Source organism: Trachypithecus francoisi, unplaced genomic scaffold, assembly GCF_009764315.1.
Source record: "Trachypithecus francoisi isolate TF-2019V2 unplaced genomic scaffold, Tfra_2.0 Lachesis_group8, whole genome shotgun sequence".
Taxonomy (NCBI): Eukaryota; Metazoa; Chordata; class Mammalia; order Primates; family Cercopithecidae; genus Trachypithecus; species Trachypithecus francoisi.
Genome location: NW_022681473.1, coordinates 43,396,252 through 43,420,735, shown reverse-complemented (window position 1 = coordinate 43,420,735; position 24,484 = coordinate 43,396,252). Strand labels below are relative to the sequence as shown.

Here is a 24,484-nt window from a genome sequence, read left to right as displayed (position 1 = left end):
ACCCAGTTTCAGGTATTTCTTTATTAGTGGCATGAAAATGGACTAATACAATTATCTACAATTTCTTTGAAATGAATATTGAATAGTTTTTTTGTTCTTACTCTGAGATTACTCAAGCTGCTGTGAAATGTTTACCTGTGCATTTATGAGCAGGGAATATTAAACTGTAGTACTCAGACCAATTAAAGCAGTGTCAGCATAAAATCACTAGTCATTTGTTAAAGGAGCATTTATTGAGAGGATCTGGTCAGTGTTAGTCCCTGTACTAAGTCTTAGGCATACAGAAAGGAATATGACACAGTCTTTCCAGTCTGGAGTGGGGACAGTGGAAGTGGACAGGGATTTGGGGAGGCTGTATTGTGGACCAGCTAGATTATAAATCAGTTAGAAAAAAAAGACTCTAAGACAAAAATGACTAACTTCTCATGGAGTGGGGATATTTGGGGATGGCAATGTATATGGTAATCTTTCATAGAAAATATATTTGCGCCAGGTCTATTGAATGAGAAGAATTTTTTTCCAGGTGAAATACTCATTAAGGAATGTATTCCAGGAAGTGATAGCAGCCTGATTATAGATGCGATCATGAAAGGAATCTAATTGTATTCCAAGGATGGTGAGATTTCCAGCGTGTAAGAAGCACCTGCTTCATCCACAAACCCTGCATAGGTTTGACGTAGGTGAGGAATAATTAGACCACAGCCTTGCAATAGAGGCGGAGACCAGATTGTGAAGGGTAGTGTTTTCTAAGCTGAGGAGTTGCAATTTTTGAATTTTATTTCATAAATCAGTGTTATATAATATTGTTATGAAAATGTGATCATTTGTAAAAAAAAGTCGCGATTTTTAATATGCTGTATAGTTACACAAATGTAATAGTACTTCCCATAAAATTTCAGATACTCTGTCATAAGTGTATCAATGTGGTTTTCTGCATCTGTTTCTGCTGTTCCTTTTGCTTCAACTGACTTTCTTCTGAAAAAGTGAAGCCCTCAGAATTAGCCAGCTATTGAATATAATCATTATCGAGCAACTACTGTATGTTAAATTTGTCCTAAAATTCTCATATTGAACCTTCAAGTTTGGTACTTGTTCCTGCTTTATGGATACACAAACGGAAGAACAGTGACATCTGAACTTTCTCATTGCCCCATAGTGAGTAACAATTTCTCAGCTGAGAAATTGTGAAAATGACTTCCTAAAACTGTTTGGGGACACATGTAAGTCAGAGATAGACTCAAATACAAGTTTCTGTCAATTCCTAAATATACAGTCATGGAGTAATTGAAACTGGATCATTTTCCTGCTAAAAAAAAATCCTCAAGATAATGAGAGTAGCATTATTAGACTATACACTTAGCTTCTCTTTGAGGAAGAGACCATGGCAGAGCAATGATGCCATTGTAATTAATGGTCCAGGTGGTAGAAATACAGAGGAGTCAATAAGTGGCATTATGGAGTAAATGGTGAGGATTCTATCTACTCCAATAAATTGTAATGCTTTTTAAATAGAGGCCTTGTTTTAATCATTTTATCATTGCCTTTTATAAATATTAAGTATCATTAATATTTAGAGAATCAATGTGTAGGTTGTCATGTTGGAGATTGTATTAGTTCATTTTCACACTGCTGATAAAGACATACCCGAGACTGGGACAATACTAAAAGGCAGAGGTTTAATGGAGAACTCACAGTTCCACCTGGCTGGGGAGGCCTCAAAATCATGGTGGAAGGCAAAAGGCACATCTTACTTCTCAATAGGTGAGAGAGAGAAGTTAAAGCGGAAACCCCTTATAAAACCATCAGTTCTTGTGACACCTATTCGCTACCATGAGAACAGTATGGGGGAAACCACCCCTGTGATTCAATTATCTCCCACTGGGTCCCTCCCACAACACATGGGAATTATGGGAGCTACAAGACAAGATTTGGGTAGGGACATAGAGCCAAACCATATAAGATATTTACCATCTAGTCTTTGCATAAGGTTACTGTGTTTGTATTCTACAGAACTGGGAGTCAACCATTGTGTGATGAGGTGGGACAAGCATGACTTTTAGTTAGCATGCCTGCATTTATGTCCTCACAAAAACTTTCTAGTTGTGTGGCCAGCCCTGAGCAAGTTACTTGACCCTTGTTACTCTTTCTATACCTCTTACACTGGGGTCCTAGCATTGCTAACAGCATGCTGCTGCATACAAGATAACACAAAAGTAGGAGAGGAATTTTACTGTACTCCATGGTTTCAGGAAAATATGATTTATATATAAATAATCCTGATATTATTAACTAGAAGACAAATAATTTTTAAAATAGAAATATAAAACTTCAAATATATTTTATACTAATACATAACAGGGTTTATGAATATCCAAGATTCCAAGTGAGTGTTCACTCTTTTTGCCATGGAGATAACTTTGGTAGAAATGTTTGAAAAGAGGGGCACGCCCAAGAGGGCCGAATAGGAACAGCTCCAGCCTCCAGCTCCCAGCGTGAGGGACACAGAAGATGGGTGATTTCTGCATTTTCAACTGAGGTACGAGGTTCATCTCACTGGGGCATGTCAGATAGTTGGCGCTGGTCTGCGGGTGCTGCCTGATCAGCAAGAGCTGAAGCAGGGCGAGGCATCCCCTCACTGGGGAAGGGAATTCCTTTTCCTAGCCAAAGGAAATTGAGACACACAACACCTGGAAAATCGGGTAACTCCCACCCTAATATTGCACTTTACCAAAGGTCTTAGCAAACGGCACACCAGGAGATTATATCCCAAACCTGGCCCAGAGGGTCCTACACCCACGGAGCCTCCCTCATTGCTAGCACAGCAGTCTGAGATCTAACTGCAAGGTGGCAGCGAGGCTAGGGGAGGGGCGCCCACCATTGCTGAGGCTTAAGTAGGTAAAACAAAGCCACTGGGAAGCTCAAATTGGGTGGAGCCCACCACAGCTCCAGGAGGCCAGCCTGCCTCTGTAGACTCCTCCTCTGGGGACAGGGCATAGCTAAACAAAAAGCAGCTGAAACCTCGGCAGAGGTAATTGCCGCTGTCTGACAGCTTTGAAGAGAGCAGTGGATCTCCCAGCATGGAGGCTGAGATCTCAGAAGGGACAGACTGCCTGCTCAAGTGGGTCCCTGACCCCTGAGTAGCCTAACTGGGAGACATCCCCCGCTAGGTGCAGACTGACACCTCACACGGAGGGGTATACCCCTGAGATGAAGCTTCCAGAGCAAGAATCAGACAGCAACACTTGCTGTTCAGCAATATTCTGTCTTCTGCAGCCTCCCCTGCTGATACCCAGGCAAACAAGGTCTGGAGTGGACCTCAAGCAAATTCCAACAGACTGACAGCTGAGGGTCCTGACTGCTAGAAGGAAAACTAACAAACAGAAGGGACACCCACACCAAAACCCCATCAGTACGGCACCATCATCAAAGACCAAAGGCAGATAAAACCACAAAGATGGGGAAAAAGCAGTGCAGAAAAGCTGGAAATTCAAAAAATCAGAGCACATCTCCCCTTCCAAAGGAATGCAGCTCATCGCCAGCAATGGAACAAAGCTGGATGGAGAATGACTTTGACGAGTTGAGAGAAGAAGGCTTCAGTCGATCAAACTTCTCAGAGCTAAAGGAGGAGCTACATAACCAGCGCAAAGAAATAAAAACCTTGAAAAAAGAATGGATGAATGCGTAACTAGAATAATCAATGCAGAGAAGACCTTAAAAGAACTGATAGAGATGAAAACCATAACACGAAAACTGCGTGACAAATGCACAAGCTTCAGTAACCAACTCGATCAACTGGAAGAAAGAGTATCAGCAATTAAAGATCAAATGAATGAAATGAAGTGAGAAGAGAAATGTAGAGAAAAAAGAGTAAAAAGAAATAAACAAAGCCTCCAAGAAATATGGGATTATGTGAAAAGACCAAATCTATGTCTGACTGGTGTGCCTGAAAGTGACGGGGAGAATGGAATCAAGTTGGAAAACACTCTGCAGGATATTATCCAGGAGAACTTCCCCAACCTAGTAAGGCAGGCCAACATTCAAATTCAGGAAATACAGAGACCACCACAAAGACACTCCTCAAGAAGAGCAACTCCAAGACACATAATTGTCAGATTCACCATAGTTGAAATGAAGAAAAAAATGTTAAGGGCAGCCACAGAGAAAAGTTGGATTACACACAAAGGGAAGCCCATCAGACTAACAGCAGATCTTTTGGCAGAAACTCTACAAGCCAGAAGAGAGTGGGGGCCAATATTCAACATTCTTAAAGAAAAGAATTTTAAACCCAGAATTTCATATCCAGGCAAACTAAGTTTCATAAGTGAAGGAGAAATAAAATCCTTTACAGACAAGCAAATGCTTAGAGATTTTGCCAACACCAGGCCTGCCCTACAAGAGACCCTGAAGGAAGCACTAAACATGGAAAGAACAACAGGTACCAGCCATTGCAAAAACTTGTCAAAATGTAAAGTCCATTGATGCTAGGAAGAAACTGCATCAACTAGTGAGCAGAATAACCAGCTAATATCAAAATGGCAGGATCAAGTTCACACATAACAATATAAACCTTAAATGTAAATGGACTAAATGGTCCAATTAAAAGACACAGACTGGCAAATTGGATAAAGAGTCAAGACCCATCAGTGTGCTGTATTCAGGAGACCCATCTCACATGCAGAGACATACATAGGCTCAAAATAAAGGGATGGAGGAAGATCTACCAAGCAAATGGAAACCAAATAAAAGCAGAGGTTGCAATCCTAGTCTCTGATAAAACAGACTTTAAACCATCAAAGGTCAAAAGAGACAAAGAAGGCCAATACATAATGGTAAAGGGATCAATTCATCAGAAAGAGCTAACTATCCTAAATATATATGCACCCAATACAGGAGCACCCAGATTCATAAGGCAAGTCCTTAGAGACTTACAAAGAGACTTAGACTCCCATACAATAATAATGGGAGACTTCAACACCCCACTGTCAACATTAGACAGATCAACGAGACAGAAAATTAACAAGGATATCCAGGAATTGAACTCAACTCTGCACCAAGCAGACCTATTAGACATCTACAGAACTCTCCACCCCAAATCAACAGAATATACATTCTTCTCAGCACCACATCACACTTATTCCAAAACTGACCACATAGTTGGAAGTAAAGCACTCCTCAGCAAATGTAAAAGAACAGAAATTATAACAAACTGTCTCTCAGACCACAGTGCAGTCAAACTAGAACTCAGGACTAAGAAACTCAATCAAAACCACCCAAGTACATGGAAACTGAACAACCTGCTCCTGAATGACTACTGGGTACATAACGAAATGAAGGCAGAAATAAAGATGTTCTTTGAAACCAATGAGAACAAAGATACAACATACCAGAATCTCTGGGACACATTTAAAGCAATGTGTAGAGGGAAATTTATAGGAATAAATGCCCACAAGAGAAAGCTGGAAAGATCCGAAATTGACACCCTAACATCACAATTAAAAGAACTAGAGAAGCAAGAGCAAACACATTCAAAAGCTAGCAGCAGAAGGCAAGAAATAACTAAGATCAGAGCAGAACTGAAGGAGATCGAGACACAAAAAACCCTCCAAAAAATCAATGAATCCAGGAGCTGATTTTTTTTAAAAGATCAACATAATTGATAGACCGCTAGTAAGACTAATAAAGAAGAAAAGAGAGAAGAATCAAGTAGACGCAATAAAAAATGATAAAGGGGAGATCACCACCAACCCTACAGAAATACAAACTACCATTAGAGAATACTATAAACACCTCTATGTGAATAAAGTAGAAAACCTAGAAGAAATGGATAATTTATTGGACACTCACACTCCCCCGAGACTAAACCAGAATAAGTTGAATCCCTGAATAGACCAATAGCAGGCTCTGAAATTGAGGCAATAAATAATAGCCTACCAACCAAAAAAGGTCCAGGACCAGACAGATTCACAGCCCAATTCTAGCAGAGCTACAAGGAGGAGTTGGTACCATTCCTTCTGAAACTATTCCAATCAATAGAAAAAGAGGGAATCCTCCCTAACTCATTTTACAAGGCCAACATCATTCTGATACCAAAGCCTGACAGAGGTACAACAAAAAAAGAGAATTTTAGACCAATAGCCCTGATGAACATTGATGCAAAAATCCTCAATAAAATACTGGCAAACCAGATTCAGCAGCACATCAAAAAGCTTATCCACCATGATCAAGTGGGCTTCATCCCTGGGATGCAAGGCTGGTTCAACATACACAAATCAATAAACGTAATCCAGCATATAAACAGAACCAAAGACAAAAACCACATGATTATCTCAATAGATGCAGAAAAGGCCTTTGACAAAATTCAACAGGCCTTCATGCTAAAAACGCTCAATAAATTCGGTATTGATGGAACGTACCTCAAAATAATAAGAGCTATTTATGACAAACCCACAGCCAATATCATACTGAATGGGCAAAAACTGGAAAAATTCCCTTTGAAAACTGGCACAAGACAGGGATACCCTCTCTCACCACTTCTGTTCAACATAGTGTTGGAAGTTCTGGCTAGGGCAATCAGGCAAGAGAAAGAAATACAGGGTATTCAGTTAGGAAAAGAAGAAGTCAAATTATCCCTGTTTGCAGATGACATGATTGTGTATTAGAAAACCCCATTGTCTCAGCCCAAAATCTCCTTAAGCTGATAAGCAACTTCAGCAAAGTCTCAGGATACAAAATCAATGTGCAAAAATCACAAGCATTCTTATACACCAGTAACAGACAAACAGAGAGCCAAATCAGGAATGAACTCCCATTCACAATAGCTTCAAAGAGAATAAAACACCTAGGAATCCAACTTACAAGGGATGTAAAGGACCTCTTCAAGGAGAACTACAAACCACTGCTCAGTGAAATAAAAGAGGACACAAACAAATGGAAGAGCATACCATGCTCATGGATAGGAAGAATCATTATTGTGAAAATGGCCATACTGCCCAAGGTAATTCATAGATTCAATGCCATCCCCATTAAGCTACAAATGACTTTCTTCACAGAATTGGAAAAAACTGCTTTAAAGTTCATATGGAACCAAAAAACACCCCGCATTGCCAAGACAATCCTAAGCCAAAAGAACAAAGCTGGAGGCATCACGCTACCTGACTTCAAACTATACTACAAGGCTACAGTAACCAAAACAGCATGGTACTGGTACCAAAACAGATATAGACCAATGGAACAGAACAGAGCCCTCAGAAATAATACCACACATCTACGGCCCTCTGATCTTTGACAAACCTGACAAAAACAAGAAATGAGGAAAGGATTCCCTATTTAATAAATGGTGCTGGGAAAATTGGCTAGCCATAAGTAGAAAGCTGAAACTGGATCCTCTCCTTACTCCTTATACAAAAATTAATTCAAGATGGATTAAAAACTTAAATGTTAGACCTAAAACCATAGAAATCCTAAAAGAAAACCTAGGTAATACCATTCAGGACATAGGCATGGGCAAGGACTTCATGTCTAAAACATCAAAAGCAATGGCAACAAAAGCCAAAATTGACAAATGGGATCTAATTGAACTAAAGAGCTTCTGCTCTGCAAAAGAAACTACCATCAGAGTGAACAGGCAACCTACAGAATGGGAGAACATTTTTGCAATCTACTCATCTGACAAAGGGCTAATATCCAGAACCTATAAAGAACTCAATCAAATTTACAAGAAAAAAACAACCCCATCAAAAAGTAGGCAAAGGATATGAACAGACACTTCTGAAAAGAAGACATTCATACAGCCAACAGACACATGAAAAAATGCTCATCATCACTCACCATCAGAGAAATGCAAATCAAAACCACAATGAGATACCATCTCACACCAGTTAGAATGGCAATCATTAAAAAATCAGGAAACAACAGGTGCTGGAGAGGATGTGGAGAAATAGGAACACTTTTACACTGTTGGTGGGACTGTAAACTAGTTCAACCATTGTGGAAAACAGTGTGGCAATTCCTCAAGGATCTAGAACTAGAAATACCATTTGACCCAGCCATCCCACTACTCGGGATATACCCAAAGGATTATAAGTCATGCTGCTATAAAGACACATGCACACGTATGTTTATTGCGGCACTATTCACAATAGCAAAGAGTTGGAATCAACCCAAATGTCCATCTGTGACAGACTGGATTAAGAAAATGTGGCACATATACACCATGGAATACTATGCAGCCACAAAAATGGATGAGTTCGTGTCCTTTGTAGGGACATGGATGCAGCTGGAAACTATCATTCTCAGCAAACTATCACAAGAACAGAAACCAAATACCACATGTTCTCACTTATAGGTGGGAATTGAACAATGAGATTACTTGGACACAGGAAGGGCAACATCACACACAGGGTCCTATTGTGGGGAGGGGGTAGGGGAGAGGGATAGCATTAGGAGATATACCTAATGTAAATGACGAGTTAATGGGTGCAGCACACCAACATGGCACATGCATACATATGTAACAAACCTGCACATTGTGCACATGTACCCTAGAACTTAAAGTATAATAATAATAATAAAAAAAAACAGTATATGCATATGAATGTAAAAAAAAAAAAGAAATGTTTGAAAAGCAGTGATCACTTAAGTGACCCTCAGTTTGGTTAATTGACAATGATATTGATACGAACATTCTGAGTAATCTGCAAGGACAAATTATATCATGAATTTGAAATGATTTTGAAAACTCTAAAGAGTATAATGTATAAGAGTTTACTAAGGTATTATTATTATGCATAACAAAAGAGGAATCTCTGTTACATCAAAATGTGTTAATTAATCATAATTCAATAAAAGTACCTCAGGTGGCCAGGATAGCAAACCATCTGCAGGTTCTTTAGGAAGATACATGAAAGATACATGAATCTGTCGTCTTCCCCTATTAAGTCTTACCTTCCAAGAGCAGGAATTGTGTCTGTTTTACTTGCTATCATATTCCCAATTCCTAGAATGGTGTCTGACACAGCAAATCAACATTTGCTGAAAAGTGAATTTATAAAGATTCTCAGAGCAATCATTTTTCTTATTAATGAATACATTGGCCCCCATCTGCAACTCATCCTGATAAGCTGAGCTCAACCAGGGTTGAACTGTCAGAATCTTTTTATTTGTAATCTGGCACCCTGAGTGGCATTAAAGATACCAGCAGTATTAAAGATTTTACAAAGGTAAATATGAAAGACTGCCAAAGGTGGACACTAGTAAGAACAGATTGTAATCCCTAATAAACTATTGCAATAGGGAAGAGGGCCCAATGTAAACAGAAATGAACTTCAATTTGTGCAGAAATGACTGGGTGTTTTAAAGGGTGAATAAAGGAGTAGAAAGAGAGTGAGGCAGGGGCTTGAACATGAAGTCAGGAAAGTGGAATTTACAAAAAGCTGAAAGGGTAGGTTTTTCATGTGAAACTCACCTGAATTTGCTAAGTGGCACTTCTGGAAGTTAGACTCAACTCTTCCACAGAGACTAGGAGAGGGGTCCTATTTTCAAGTGTTGGCTGAAACGAACAGTAAATTATTTTGGCAGCCTTTACCTTTTCCAGGCAGAAACTTATGGGGTTTGGAATTCCCATCCTGGTGATGTGACCTTGAGTCATTAGAAAAAATGTTAGTGTTTGTTTGAGTCTTTTAATGAGGGTTGGTTAATGGGGTAGACAAAATCATTTATCAGAGAGTCTACTCAGAGGAGTCTGACAAGTGTTCAGTCATGGATAGGACCTTTGTTAGTCACCTACTTTGATTTTCCTTGGAAACCAACTTAGTTTTGGTGTATATGGTTTTACCTTCCTTAGGGTAAGAACTACAGAAAAAAAGACTAATTTAAATTAAAGAGAATTTGATCCTCCAAAGTCTACAGCAGTGGACTCAAGTCTCCTACTCTGTGCTTCCTTTTCCCTTGTCCCCACAAAGGCCTTGTGGATCTTTTCAGAGAATCTTCCTTTCAAAATAGGCGGAAGCCCCAGAGCTGTTTTACCAAACCAGCTGTTTAGCATTTTATAGAAGAAATATGAAGAGAGGATCAAGATTCAAAGGGATAAAATCCTCCAAGAAAAGACACCATGAGATCAAATAAAGATTCATTAATTAGCTTGTTTGTGTTCTCTGAAGATGCTGCCCTTCTTGGAACGGTGGTTCAAATTACTGTTCTTGATCAATGTCTTAACTCCCCTACTAGGGCATAGTTCTTGGAAAAGCCTTGACTAGCCCTTAGAAGTTTGGAACTACAATATGCAGGGCGGTGAAAGGAAATAATCAATAATATGCTTGAAAGGACCTGGAATTCCTAGCTCCTGTAATCTGACCCTCCTGTTGTTTATATTAAGACCTGGTTTGAGAATTGCTGCATTGACAATGTTGTTAGACCTTTGACTTCTGTGTAAATTGCAGGATGCCTTTTGTAGTGAATGAAATTACTTTGTAACCTCCCTCTGCCTAAGACCTTTCCTTGGCATAGAAGAGAGAAGAAATAATTCCTCATCTGACAACTTGCTTAAGAGAATGATCTGTCAAAATAGAGATTTAGTTTTGGTTTTCACCTTGGCTGGATTCACCATGTGTATTTGTCACCAAGGATTACATTGCCAAGGCTTCAATGCAGACAGGAAAAACATGCTTCTTCCTTTGTTGCTTCCCCTCATTGGCACTTGCTTGCAAATGCTCATTAAGGGAGAGCAGAAATGTTTCAATAATTATGGAATGTCCAAGAGAACTGTTTAATTCTAAGAAATGCATTTGTTGTCCGAAGGCTAGTTCTTTCCTTCACCTCTATTCTGCTCTTCTTCTGTCACCACTCATATTCTAACACTTGAATTACAAGCTTAGCCTTACATAGATGAAAAGTTATCATATCAAATTGGAAATGGACAATATCTTAGAAAACATTTTATATAGCTCCTAAATTTTACCAAAGAGAAGCCTGGGGCCATCCAAAAGCAAGAGTTCTTTTTCAATCACAGCTCCACCAAATCTAAACTTAACACACGTTTATGCATTTCTTATTGGGTGAAAGACACTGTAAAAGCTGCTATGAGAGACACAAAGATAAGACCAGAATCTTACAAATGTGAATGGGTAAGGAAGATAGAAAAGAGAACGCTTACAGCTAAGCATACAAGAATATATAAAGCTGACGTAGGCAGCATAAAATTAAAATGCAGGGAAAGTAATTCTTTTCAGCAAAGGATGAAATTTTGTTAAAGACATTAAAAAATATAATGGCTATAACAATGGAATGTGTATGGCCTAGTATTAGTCATTTAGTAGATTGCAGCAATAGTACAAACCACCCTCCTACTCATAAGCAGATATATAAAAACATATAAATCGTGGGTTGTTGATATCAATACTGTAGCCTCTGTGCAGTAAAACTCTCTTTAAACAGCAAGTATTTCAATATTTATAGATTTTTTATTTATTCTCTCTGCTGGTCAGAACTGTATTGATTTTAAGCAGATTTAATCACTAAAGAAGTATGACTTGTTCATAGCAGAAAGTAAACCAACTTGATTAATTCAGAAGAAACTTTTCTTCATCTACAGTAAAACACCTAAATTTGTACATCCTATAAATAAAATGTAATTAGTGACCAAAGCAAGTTCATGGAGTGTAAGAAAATTGTTTTTCCACGTTTCACTTAACATCAGATTAAGGCTCAGAGAAAGCATTTAATGTTAACATTTCTGGGTATGGCTAGCCAATGTACTAATCAAAACTATGTGAACACACCTGTAATCCCAGTACTTTGAGAGGCTGAGGTGAGCGGATCATGAGGTCAGGAGATCGAGACCATCCTGGCTAACACGGTGAAATCCCGTCTCTACTAAAAATACAAAAAATTAGCTAAGCATGGTGGCAGGCGCCTGTAGTCCCACCTACTTGGGAGGCTGAGGCAGGAGAATGGCCTGAACCTGGGAGGAGGAGCTTGCAGTGAGCCGAGATCACGCCACTGCACTTCAGCCTGGGCGGCAGAGTGAGACTCTGTCTCAAACAAACAAGCAAACAAACAACAAACCCATGTGAATTTGTGTGAGAATTCAGAATTCACATGGAAATCCTTGGCAAATCGATGAATGTGTGGGCTGGCTGCATCATAAGAGATAAGGACTGGTGGTGCAGATTTGAGTATGCTTGAGTATCTGTCCTGAAGAGATGGGAGAGTGGAATTCATTAAATGAGGTTAAATCTATGAGAGAAAATTTATAGAAACAATAGGAACAAGATCAATGATAATAGCGACTAATCATTTTTGAGCAATTATTACATGACAAGCATATCATGTATTTACCCAAATGATTCTATGGGGTATGTTTTTGTCTAAATTTTTCACATAATGGGACCAAGACTCAGAGATGTTAGGTAAATTTTTAGAATCATACAACTAATAAATTACAGGGATGGGACTGGGACAAAGTTGACTCACTTGTCCCTATGTGGCTGGAACTTTCTCAGTTTTAACGCTGAAAGTCAACTATCTCAGAAACTCCCTCCGTGCCAGGAAAACCGGTATCCACAGTTTCTGGATTACAAAGCTTAAGCTTTCAATTGGTATGCTATACTTCTTCTACTAAGGAGAAAGGGAAGAAAGGATCAGACATGGAAACTTAGGATATACAAATAATTTTTTTTTAATGAGAGATAATTATAAAGTCAATACTCTTAGGACTATATCTGGCTTCTTGGACCACTGTATCCCCAGCACTTAGCAGTGTATCTGGCATAGAGTAGATGTTCAATAAATATGCAGGGAATTCATTTACTCATTGATGAGTACTAGTGACTAATGAAGAGGTAACAGGATGAAGAGGGCAATATTATATTCCAGAAGAGTCTCTTAGACTGAAACTCTTAGACTGAAATAATAACAATATTTGTTATAATATTTTTTAAGCAAGAGCGATGATTTTGCAAACAAGTGGTTATGAGAGACGTCAAGATTTACCTTTGAGAAGAGGGTCCCACGGAAGCTTACACACATTCAGGGGAGAATGAAAATGAGTAAATGGGGATAGCTGCTAATTGCAGATACTAAGAAATAAAATCTGGATCAAGGAAATAGTGAGCCAAAACAGTGTTTTATTTTTCCTTTGTCAAAAGAGAGAGTCTCCTTAATTAAAAGAAAGGGGAAGATTCATTGCAGAGTAACAAAATTATACCCCAAACAAGGGAACACCGTAGGAAACGGTTTCTTCCTGACTCAGGAAAGGCTTGGGGCTGGAACAGTGAGTGAAGAGTTAATGCTAAAGGGGTATTGAAAATTCTTCCTAAAAGATACATAGCAGCATCTCAAATAGATGAAGCTATCGCTCACTTATTTCTTCCTTTAGTCTTTGTCTTTTCAGACTGAACATCTTGTGTTTTGCCAAAGTGAGATGAGTTTGAGCCCCTCATCACGCTAATGGATCTCTTCTGATGTGTTCTAACTGTGTCAACCTCATTCTTCATAGTCTGTGTGCTAAAGGGAACACAATATCCAAGTGTGGTATGGCCAGCACATGATAGAGCATGGCTGCCACCTCTTATCCTGGATTTGAAATTTATTGTGCAGGTTCAAATTTCGTTAGCCTTTTATTTTGCAAATTACATCAGACTTCAGATTTTGCTACTTGATTATTTTACTTATTTTGCTAATGTGTAATGCATATATTTCCCCCCATAATTTTCTCTGCCACTGTAAAAAAAAAAAAAAAGCAATACTGCTTTAGCTATTGGAGAGGGATCTGTGCTCTAGTTTGTCTGTCATTAATAAACCCCCAAGCTCTGTTCTCATTTCTGAGCCACTCATAATGATTTCCAAGTAGGAACACACGCACAGCTGTATCTTCCAACCCTAGGTAAAATTTTGTTTTCTGACACATCACCTGTTTTGAGTTTGAAAATAAGACTAGTTGTGCTGTAATAGTTATTCAGGAAAGAAGAATATGGAGTAATGAAAAAATTCATTCCTTTAACCTGTTACCAAACGATTGGTAAAATGTTTCCTTTGATTTTTGAAATCAACCTGTAGACGTGTTAGCTCCCGAGGCAAGTACTAATACAGTGGTTATGCTATTAAAACTTCTGCAGAGCCATTTGTCTTGAAGGGTAGGAAAATTGCATCTAGATTGGGATTGGTTTGATTGCTGCTGATCTAAACATCTCTGAATTATATTTTCTTACATGCCCAAGTAACCTAAAAACCTCACATCAAAGATGAAAGCAGATTGACTTGGCACAACTAGACTTTTTTAAAGAGCAAAAGTGAGTACAATAATAACAGCTTTCAGAAACTGTGAAAATGCTAATGCAAGAAAATTATTTCAAATGCAAGCTTAGCCATGGAATTTTATTGAAAAAAAATTCATTCAAGCATGAAGCACTTAACTAATGAATTTATAAGAAGAAACACAGAGAGATCATAGTCAGCCATTATTTACAATAAGAAAAAACAAGTACGTTCTAATGATCATAGATTCGAGTACAGAATACTCAAATACTTGGTCTAATTTTTATTTCACTGCCTGTTTGTCATTGGGAGGCCTGACTGATGATTTGGGTAAGTCTCATGGGTGAATAACTTTGTGTTTGCTCAGCAGAGAACAACAGTTGCAATATGTAAATAGGGTGCCTCTTCCCGTTGGATGCCTTGGGATATGTATAATAGATTAAGTTGGCTTTGTGCAGAGCAAACAGGTCTGTATTACCAAGAATATGAATAATGTTGGTTTCCATAATTGCTAACATCTGGCTTTCCATAAATCTGTTAAATTGCATGGAAGCAGAATTAGATTTCTGTATCATAAGTAAAGCAATTACATGGAACTCTGTAGGCAATATGGTCCTATATTCAACTGTGAAATCTTTTCATTCTGGAGAAGTGAAAGCAAATCCTGGTTTTGCGCCCTGTATTTATTGTGCACAATAGGTATGTTTATCTTTATGCTCAGACTTCTTAATTTATGAGAGAAAATCACTACCAATATATTTGCAACTTTGTAAATGCAAAATAACCAAATATTTTAAAAGCATAATATAGCTGGGCATTAGTTGTCAATTTAGAGATTATTTTAGAGAAAGCCATTAATTACAGACCCTTTTGTAGCCACTGGTGGTAGGTGGGTTGAAATTATACTTCCAGACAATTTCTGGAGCCATTTGTTAATGCTTCCTCTGCTCTTGTTCTCAAGCATTTGACAGAAAATCAAATGTTTTCTTTCCTGGGCAAGGGGCAGGGCATTGCCCCTTCTCCAATGTGGTTACTAATTTGCCGTATTTTTTTCTACTTTAAATTAGACCCAAGGGCCTTCACAGATGAGAACTCAACAACAAAATGTGTTCCCTGAAGGGCAGAGTTGTGATTATGCCTTATGCTTATTGAACACTCTAGAGACCGAATTTTGGCAAAGTAGGCATTATAATAGTCTCAGTCTGTGGATTTCCTAAGAAAGTTAAATTGAATAAATACATTGAACATCCATATAGTATTCTGTTATACTCGGCACTGGGGAGAGAAAGACAAATAAAATTTAGTGTCTGCCCTCAATGAGCTCACTCTCTCTGGAGGTAGACATATTAAACATGTAACTCCTGAGAGGTGAATGCAAGGATAGAATTGTGTATAAGGTACAGAGAAAGCAAAAAATCTGTAGTGACTGTCTTGCCATATAAGAGATGGTGATGCTTAACCTGAATTTTTAAGACTGTGTAGGAGTGAAAATAGTACAGGAAGGAAAGTACTTATCAATTAATTAATTTATAACTTATGTTATTCCCTATAGGCCAAGAAAAAGTAAAGAGGGAGTACTCTCATAATAAGAAAAAACATGTTTTAAGACACAGTTGCTTCACAGGAAATAATATGGCCTCTTTGTGGATCTCCCATTGCTTTTTTAAAAAAATTCTGTTAACAAATACATTTTATATATATTTATGGTATACAACATGATGTTTTGAAATAGGAATACATTCTGAAATGGCTAAATAATCAAGCTACATTATATATATATATATATATATATACACACACACATATATATATACACATTATACACTTATTTTTTGTGACAAAAATATTCTCAGCAACTTTCAAGAATACAATACCTTGTTATCAACTACAGTCATCATGTTTGACAATAGATCTTCTTGAATTTATTCCTTCTGTTAAACTGAAATTTTGTATTCATTGCTTTTGAATGAAAAGGGAGGGAACACACAAGATAACAACTGAAGTGTTAGATGACACTTATATGCTATGCTGGGTTTACAATTTTTGGAAGACCATACGTTGGGTGGGTATAGTGTATATAGAAGATAAATGAGAGAAAAACAAAGTAACATGTCAAAGAATATACAACTGTTTATGTGCAAAATGACTAATGCATAGTAAGCACTCAACTAAAAAGTAAGAGCTTGGTTTCAAAACATTGGTCACCATACTCCCACATTTAAAACTGCTTTTAGTTGAGAAGAATAAGAGAAATGAAAGAAGACTGAAGAGATAAGAGAGGCTATATGAAAGGAGCACAATATGTTCAAATAGAAATACACTTCGAATGGGGTGTGCATGACTAGTAACAGTGAGCAGATATAGTGAGCCTTGATTTTAGTTGACTTGACATACCGGCATCTTAATTTGGGATCTTTTCTGTAATTTTCTTTTTTTTTTTTTTCTTTTAGTTACTTTATTTTATTTTTCTATAAGTTCTTGGGATACAGGTGTTATTTGGTTACATGAATAAGTTCTTTAGTGGTGATTTGTGAGATTTTGATGCACCCAATACCCAAGCAGTATACATCGCACCATATTTGTAGTCTTTTATCCCTCACCTCCCTCCCACTCTTTCACCCAAGTTGCCAAAGTCTATTGTATCATTCTTATGCCTTTGTGTCCTCATAGCTTAGCTCCCACATATCAGTGAGAACATACGATGTTTGGTTTTCCATTCCTGAGTTACATCACTTAGAATAATAGTCTCCAACTTCATCGAGGTCACTGCAAATGCTGTTAATTCATTCCTTTTTATGGCTGCATAGTATTCCATCATATATATACATATATATGTATTCCATCATGTAACAGTTTCTTAATCCACTAGTTGATTGATGGACATTTGGGTTGGTTCCACGACTTCGCAATTGTGAATTGTGCTGCTATAAACATACGTGTGCAAGTACCTTTTTTGAATAATGACTTCTCTTCCTCTGGGTAGACACCCAGTAGTGGGATTGCTGGATTAAATGGTAGTTCTATTTGTAGTTCTTTTTTTTTTTTTTTTGTATATAGGAAATTCTTTTTATTATTATTATTATTATTATACTTTAAGTTCTAGGGTACATGTGCATAACGTGCAGGTTTGTTACATATGTATACTTGTGCCATGTTGGTGTGCTGCACCCATCAACTCGTCAGCACCCATCAATTCATCATTTATATCAGGTATAACTCCCAATGCAATCCCTCCCCCCTCCCCCCTCCCTATGATAGGCCCCAGTGTGTGATGTTCCCCTTCCCGAGTCCAGGTGATCCCATTGTTCAATTCCCACCTATGAGTGAGAACATGCGGTGTTTGGTTTTCTGTTCTTCTGATAGTTTGCTAAGAATGATGGTTTCCAGCTGCATCCATGTCCCTACAAAGGACGCAAACTCATCCTTTTTTATGGCTGCATAGTATTCCATGGTGTATATGTGCCACATTTTCTTTGTATTTATTTATTTATTTATTTATTTATTTTTATTATACTTTAAGTTCTAGGGTACATGTGCATGACGTTTATATCATGTATAACTCCCCAGTGCAATCCCTCCCTCCTCCCCCCTCCCCATGATAGGCCCCAGTGTGTGATGTTCCCCTTCCCGAGTCCAAATGATCTCATTGTTCAGTTCCCACCTATGAGTGAGAACATGCGGTGTTTGGTTTTCTGTTCTTGTGAGAGTTTGCTAAGAATGATGGTTTCCAGCTGCATCCATGTCCCTACAAAGGACGCAAACTCATCCTTTTTTATGGCTGCATAGTATTCCATGGTGTATATGTGCCACATTTTCTTAATCCAGTCTGTCACAGATGGACATTTGGGTTGATTCCAAGTCTTTGCTATTGTGAATAGTGCCGCAATAAACATACGTGTGCATGTGTCTTTGTAGTAAAGTAATTTATAATCCTTTGGGTATATACCCAGTAGTGGGATGGCTGGGTCATATGGTACATCTAGTTCTAGATCCTTGAGGAATCGCCATACTGTTTTCCATAATGGTTGAACTAGTTTACAATCCCACCAACAGTGTAAAAGTGTTCCTATTTCTCCACATCCTCTCCAACACCTGTTGTTTCCTGACTTCTTAATGATTGCCATTCTAACTGGTGTGAGATGGTATCTCATTGTGGTTTTGATTTGCATTTCTCTGATGGCGAGTGATGATGAGCATTTTTTCATGTGTCTGTTGGCTGTATGGATGTCTTCTTTTGAGAAATGTCTGTTCATATCCTTTGCCCACTTTTTGATGGGGTTGTTTTTTTCTTGTATATTTGTTTGAGTTCTTTGTAGATTCTGGATATGAGCCCTTTGTCAGATGAGTAGGTTGCAAAAATTTTCTCCCATTCTGTAGGTTGCCTGTTCACTCTGATGGTAGTTTCTTTAGCTGTGCAAAAGCTCTTTAGTTTAATTAGATCCCATGTGTCAATTTTTGCTTTTGCTGCCGTTGCTTTTGGTGTTTTAGACATGAAGTCCTTGCCCATGCCTATGTCCTGAATGGTACTACCTAGATTTTCTTCTAGGGTTTTTATGGTATTAGGTCTAACATTTAAGTCTCTAATCCATCTTGAATTAATTTTCGTATAAGGGGTAAGGAAAGGATCCAGTTTCAGCTTTCTACTTAGGCTGGTTCAACATTCGCAAATCAATAAACGTAATCCAGCATATAAACAGAACCAAAGACAAGAACCACATGATTATCTCAATAGATGCAGAAAAGGCTTTTGACAAAATTCAACAGCCCTTTATGCTAAAAACGCTCAATAAATTCGGTATTGATGGAACATACCTCAAAATAATAAGAGCTATTTATGACAAACCCACAGCTAATATCATACTGAATGGGCAAAAACTGGAAAAATTCCCTTTGAAAACTGGCACAAGACAGGGATGCCCTCTCTCACCACTCCTATTCAACATAGTGTTGGAAGTTCTGGCTAGGGCAATCAGGCAAGAGAAAGAAATCAAGGGTATCCAGTTAGGAAAAGAAGAAGTCAAATTGTCCCTGTTTGCAGATGACATGATTGTATATTTAGAAAACCCCATTGTCTCAGCCCAAAATTTTCTGTAATTTTCAAAGGAGAAATCATTGTTCACTAATGAAATGTCTTGACTAAAGCTAATATTGGTAAGACAAAGCCAAAAAGTAGATCTTGGAAAAAAAGTATCTTCTAGAAATATTAGAATTTCTTAATGTCATCTACTTTGTATTGCATCATGTGCAAAGAAACTTATGCATAGCAGATAGACCAAAACCAAGTAAACTAGTAGACACTTCCTGAATGGTCTCAGACACTAAGCCTCAGTACTTCTACCAATGAGTAGAAGTTACTCAGTAATATAGTTCATCTCAGTTTAAGGGAGACATTTTCAAAAGAGTTATTCAAAGGTGGAATCAGGTATTTTGTAAGGTAATGGAATGCCTTTTGGGGAAGGACTTAAGCCAGGGTTGGACAGGTTTGTGTTTGAGATATTGTTAAGGTTGCTCAAGCTTTAAATGTCAGAATGGGCTGACTGGATTTATGTTTTTATTCCATTCTTGACTGTCAATATTAAGAGCAGGACAGTATATTTATGTCTTTCATCAGCATCCATCCATGTAGCTCTGATATTACTTTTTATGCATGGGCAAATATTCTCCTGGCCATTACGGTAGTAAGACTTTGATTATAAAAGGCACCTACCAAGAATTGTTCCCACTTCCTTGAAACCTTGGTGGTAGGATCTAGGAGCAGTCTAATTGTCTCAAGGTTGCCCAAATTGCCCACTTGTTCCTACTCAGTGGCTAATATATTCACATCTTTTCTAAAAGACTCAGATCTGCATGGGGGTATATGCATACTGTTAATGAATTAACAGTGTTTATGGCCTCTGGATGAAATCGTTCTTAAGAATATCCTAAGAGAACTTCCTAACTGCTAGTGGATGTTTTAGTAATTGGAGTCGGGCAGCTAGCTGTAGGTTTGGGTCTCAGATCAGCCACTCACTAGCTGTATGACAATGGTCATATTATTTAAGTCTATAAACCTCAGCTCCATTATTTGCAGAATAGGAATAAGGACAGATCCTCCCACACAGAGCAGAACTGACTTGCAGTGTAAATGAGATAATGCGTGTGAATAGCTTGGCACAGTACCTGGCACGAGGTAAACGGTCAATGATGTTAGTTAATGCTACTGTAAGTGATGGTTGTTTGTTCTCTCAGTTCCCTTGGCTAGATTCTAAGCCTCTGTGCTTCTATATTGCAGACATCGATGAATGTGCCTTAAGAACTCACACCTGTTGGAACGATTCTGCCTGCATCAACCTGGCAGGGGGCTTTGACTGTCTCTGCCCCTCTGGGCCCTCCTGCTCTGGTGACTGTCCTCATGAAGGGGGGCTGAAGCGCAATGGCCAGGTGTGGACCTTGAAAGAAGACAGGTGTTCTGTCTGCTCCTGCAAGGTGAGGCTGATGTGGTGCAGCAGAAATTGAAACTGTTCTTTCTCTTCTTCCCTCACTTTTCTGCCTCCCTACCTCTCTCCCTCAGGCTGTTGACTGTAGTTCCCAAACAGGCTTCTGTTCTTACCTACACTACAGCTAATGATGATGCTAAGGGAAACCTGCTTTGAGTTGATTGTGTTCTTAGTGGAAAGTGAGGTGTGAGATTGAAAAGGAACTTCAGGGAAGGGGAAGTAGGGCAGAAAAGCCAATGATAGTCCTCCCACTGAAAGCCTACAATGCCTTTAAGGTTGGTTGGGTGAGAGTTTTAATGAGCCCTCATCCCACACTTATACAAACTTGCTGATTAAAACGACTCCTTGCCTAAAATAACCACCTGCATGAACTTGCTCACTTTATGACATCATCTAGAAAAGCAAGGCCAACAAACTTGCATCCAGTGCTGAGACAGGTGAATTTTCATTTTGAACAAATGATAATGATAGTATGAGGACTCTTAGAAATTGATGTCTTCTTTGTTATTCTCAGTGATGGGCCATTCCTTATATTAAGTTGTTTGGGAGTGAGTTTAATGCTTATGAAAATAAAATTCTGTCATCATTTGGTTTTGCTTTATGCTTTGCAAAATGGATCTATTAAAGTGTTTGATCTCTTTGTGTTTTATTTTTTCTTTTATTGATCTTGCCTATTTATTTTCCTTTGTTATTGCTCTACTGTAGCTCTTGCCTTGTATGTCTATGTCTGTTGGGATGAGACTATTTAATCTTGAGCTTTATGGGCATGGGAACCAAGAGAAATTACTTGCTTAGTAGCCTCTTAGAGAGCCAAGTCTCCTGATAAATTCCCAGTGTGCTCCCAAGAAACAGAAATGAAATGAGCCTTAAGAAATCATCCAGTTCATCCACTTGCCTTCACCTACTACACATTCACAGCCCTGGGGCCACCTAGTTAGGAGGGCCATGTTATCAAGTGCTAGATCATTACCCCCAACACCTGTTTTTTCCCCTTTCACTTAAACCTAGTTTCCCACACTCCAATCTAGGTTTGTTTTCCCTTATTGGAGCACTTGCTATCTTTCAGCCACCCTGAAATTTAAAAAAAGCAGCAGCATGTTTACCTTTTACAACACTACTTTAAAAGACAGTGAAACTGAATTTCCATGGGGTAAAGTAACTTGCCGTAAATATTAGAGATATAAATGTCTAAGCCGTGACTTGAACACCACTTGCTTGGCTCAGAGTTCATAGTTTTTCCATCTTGTCAGATGTCTTGTAACACTCTACAGATGATATTTATTGGTGTATTTTAAACTAATTAGGTAACTGGAAATCTAACTTGACTGAGTTCAGACTTTCAACTCAGACTTTCGACTCTCAACTTTCAACTAGATTCCATGTACTTCCTTGTATCTAAGTGACTGGTGAGATATTCCGTCAAGGGGTTTTGAAGTTATTAAGTATAATATTTAACTACATGGTGCTGACTCAAAGGGCAAAATTTTTTAAGAGAAGAAAAATCTCATCGTGGGTCAGAATATTTCCATAATTCTTTATGGAAGAGGATGGCAATTAGGTCTCCCATTCAGCCAGCAGAATCAGGATGAATTCTTTGCTAGATCATTTCAAGAAAATGTTGTGTTATTAAACTTTTGAGGATGATCATTACATATCCCCACATCCTTTTTGGGCTTTCTAGGTCCCCAGTCCCTGGGAAATAGGCAAAGGACATTAGTGGAGTCTTGACTAGTATGAGAGTAAAATTCTTCTTTCAGTTTTTGTTTTATTTAAGCCATAATGAAGCAGGGAACTTACTAATCATTGAAAATTTCCCAGAGCTTCTTTAATTAACTGTGTTAATAATCCAAGCAACCTAAATTTATCATTCTGTTTTGAGTCCTAAAGTGTTTCCTAAGTCTTATGAGAATTAGACTGAAATTGCCACAGGGGATAAGCAATTCTTGTAATCTAATTTTGTTAATATGATGCACCTTCACTGCAAACCACCCCAATTTCTGAATAAAGTACAGGCAGATTTCTGTACATAAAACTTTTGTTTGTTTGTGTTCTACATGTACTCATTTCCCATTTATAGCACAGTTTCCCAGAGGTTGTGGAGGAGGAAGAGAGCCTGGTTTAGGAGCTGAATTAAGAATCCTAAATCAGATTCTGTAAGTCACCATTATAAAATGAACTGTTTGTGGCCCTCCTTGTTTGTTTCTATTATTTGAAGTTGAAAGTGCTCTATTTCAATTTGATAAGAAATATCTCCAATACTTACACATCCAAATGGATGACTATAATGGCATCATCTTGGAAGCTAAGAAATAAAATCAAGGTTGGGGTATAAAGTACTATCTTTTCAATCATATCCTTGATGTTTCAAATTTAAATACCATCAAACTATGCAACAACAGAATTATACAAACCAACAAAAGGTCAAGGCTTACTGCTGAAAGAAGTAGAGTTAAAATTCTTTTAAGAAGCTACTTTCCCCTTTGAGAGTCAGCACACCAGGTTAGCTACTAGTGTTTCATGGTAATTGAAAAAAAAGGCCTTGAAACATGTCCACAGATGAATAGAGTTCAATATGAAGCTAGGCTGGCATAAATGGATTTGGGCTTTTGTTTAAATGCTATGCACTTCCTTGGCAGTGACAATGTTTTTGTGCATCTTTAGACCACCTAGTTAATTAGGTACAGAAAGATTGCTGCACAGCTTAAAACTTATGTCCCTCCAGCATTATTTAAACCACAGAAACCCAGAAGAAAAATGGTTGTCTCTCTCTGATTGATCCCTAAATCTTGGTTACAGGCCAGCTTCTTTTCATAGATACCCATCTGTGGCTCTTCCATTCATAAATTTGTCCAAGACTTTAGGAAGACATCTTTAGTTTCTGCCTATACTACATGGGAAGGTAGTGACATCTCCAGCTTATTCGTTTCCATGAAATGTAGTATTTTAGTATGAGTAGTTGTATTTATGTTGCAGATCGTGGAGATGAAGACGGAAATGGATACACAAACAACCACTTGTCATATACGCTAGAGCTATGAAAAATTTGCTGTGATAATGCAGAAAGGGGAAGCATAGTTGGTTTTACATTCTTGGATTCAACCAACCTCGATCAGAAATATTTAAACAACAAAGATAATGTAAATTGAAAATAATGAAATATTTCATTAACATCCTATTAGGTATTATTAGTAGTCTAGAGATGATTTAAAGCATATGGGAGGATATGCATAGGTGGTTTGCAATACTGTGCAGTTATATGCAAACACTATGCCATTTTATATAAGGGACTTGAGCATCTGCAGATTCTGGTATCTGTGCAGAGGTCCTCAAACCAATCCCCCAGAGATACTGAGGGACAACTGAATGCTCTACTCTGGGAAGATGCAGAAGCGAATAGGGAAAGCCTTTCACAGAGGAGGTGATCTTTGAAGGGGACCTTAAAGGATGAGGAATTTAATCAAGTAGACATGTAGGGGAAGGTGAATCCCAAACAAAAGGGAACTGTAAGAGCAAAGATGCAGAAGTGTAAGAATGTATGTTGTGTTAGAAATATGAAGTGAATGATGAGCTTAAAATATCAAGAGCAAAAAGAGTATAAGAAGGGTATAGTCACTGATGAGCTAGGAGATTAAGGCTGAAGACAGAGCCAGGCCATGGAATTTAGACTTCATCCTGTGGGCAGCAAATGATCATAAGAGAGTTTACATTTGGAATTGGCAGGGCCCAATCAAGGTCTGATTGACAGAATGATGGATGAC

At 38.2% G+C, this 24,484-nt stretch overlaps 1 protein-coding gene across 2 annotated transcripts in view; it reads left to right on the top strand.

Annotated features, from left to right (window-relative positions):
• Positions 1 to 24,484, top strand: part of NELL1 (neural EGFL like 1) — a 984,256-nt gene that overhangs the window by 948,117 nt on the left and 11,655 nt on the right. For both annotated transcript variants that reach the window (XM_033205025.1, XM_033205024.1), the window contains one exon: positions 20,522 to 20,715. In XM_033205025.1, coding sequence (XP_033060916.1) covers positions 20,522 to 20,715 — 194 coding nt within the window. The remainder of the gene's footprint in view (positions 1 to 20,521; positions 20,716 to 24,484) is intronic.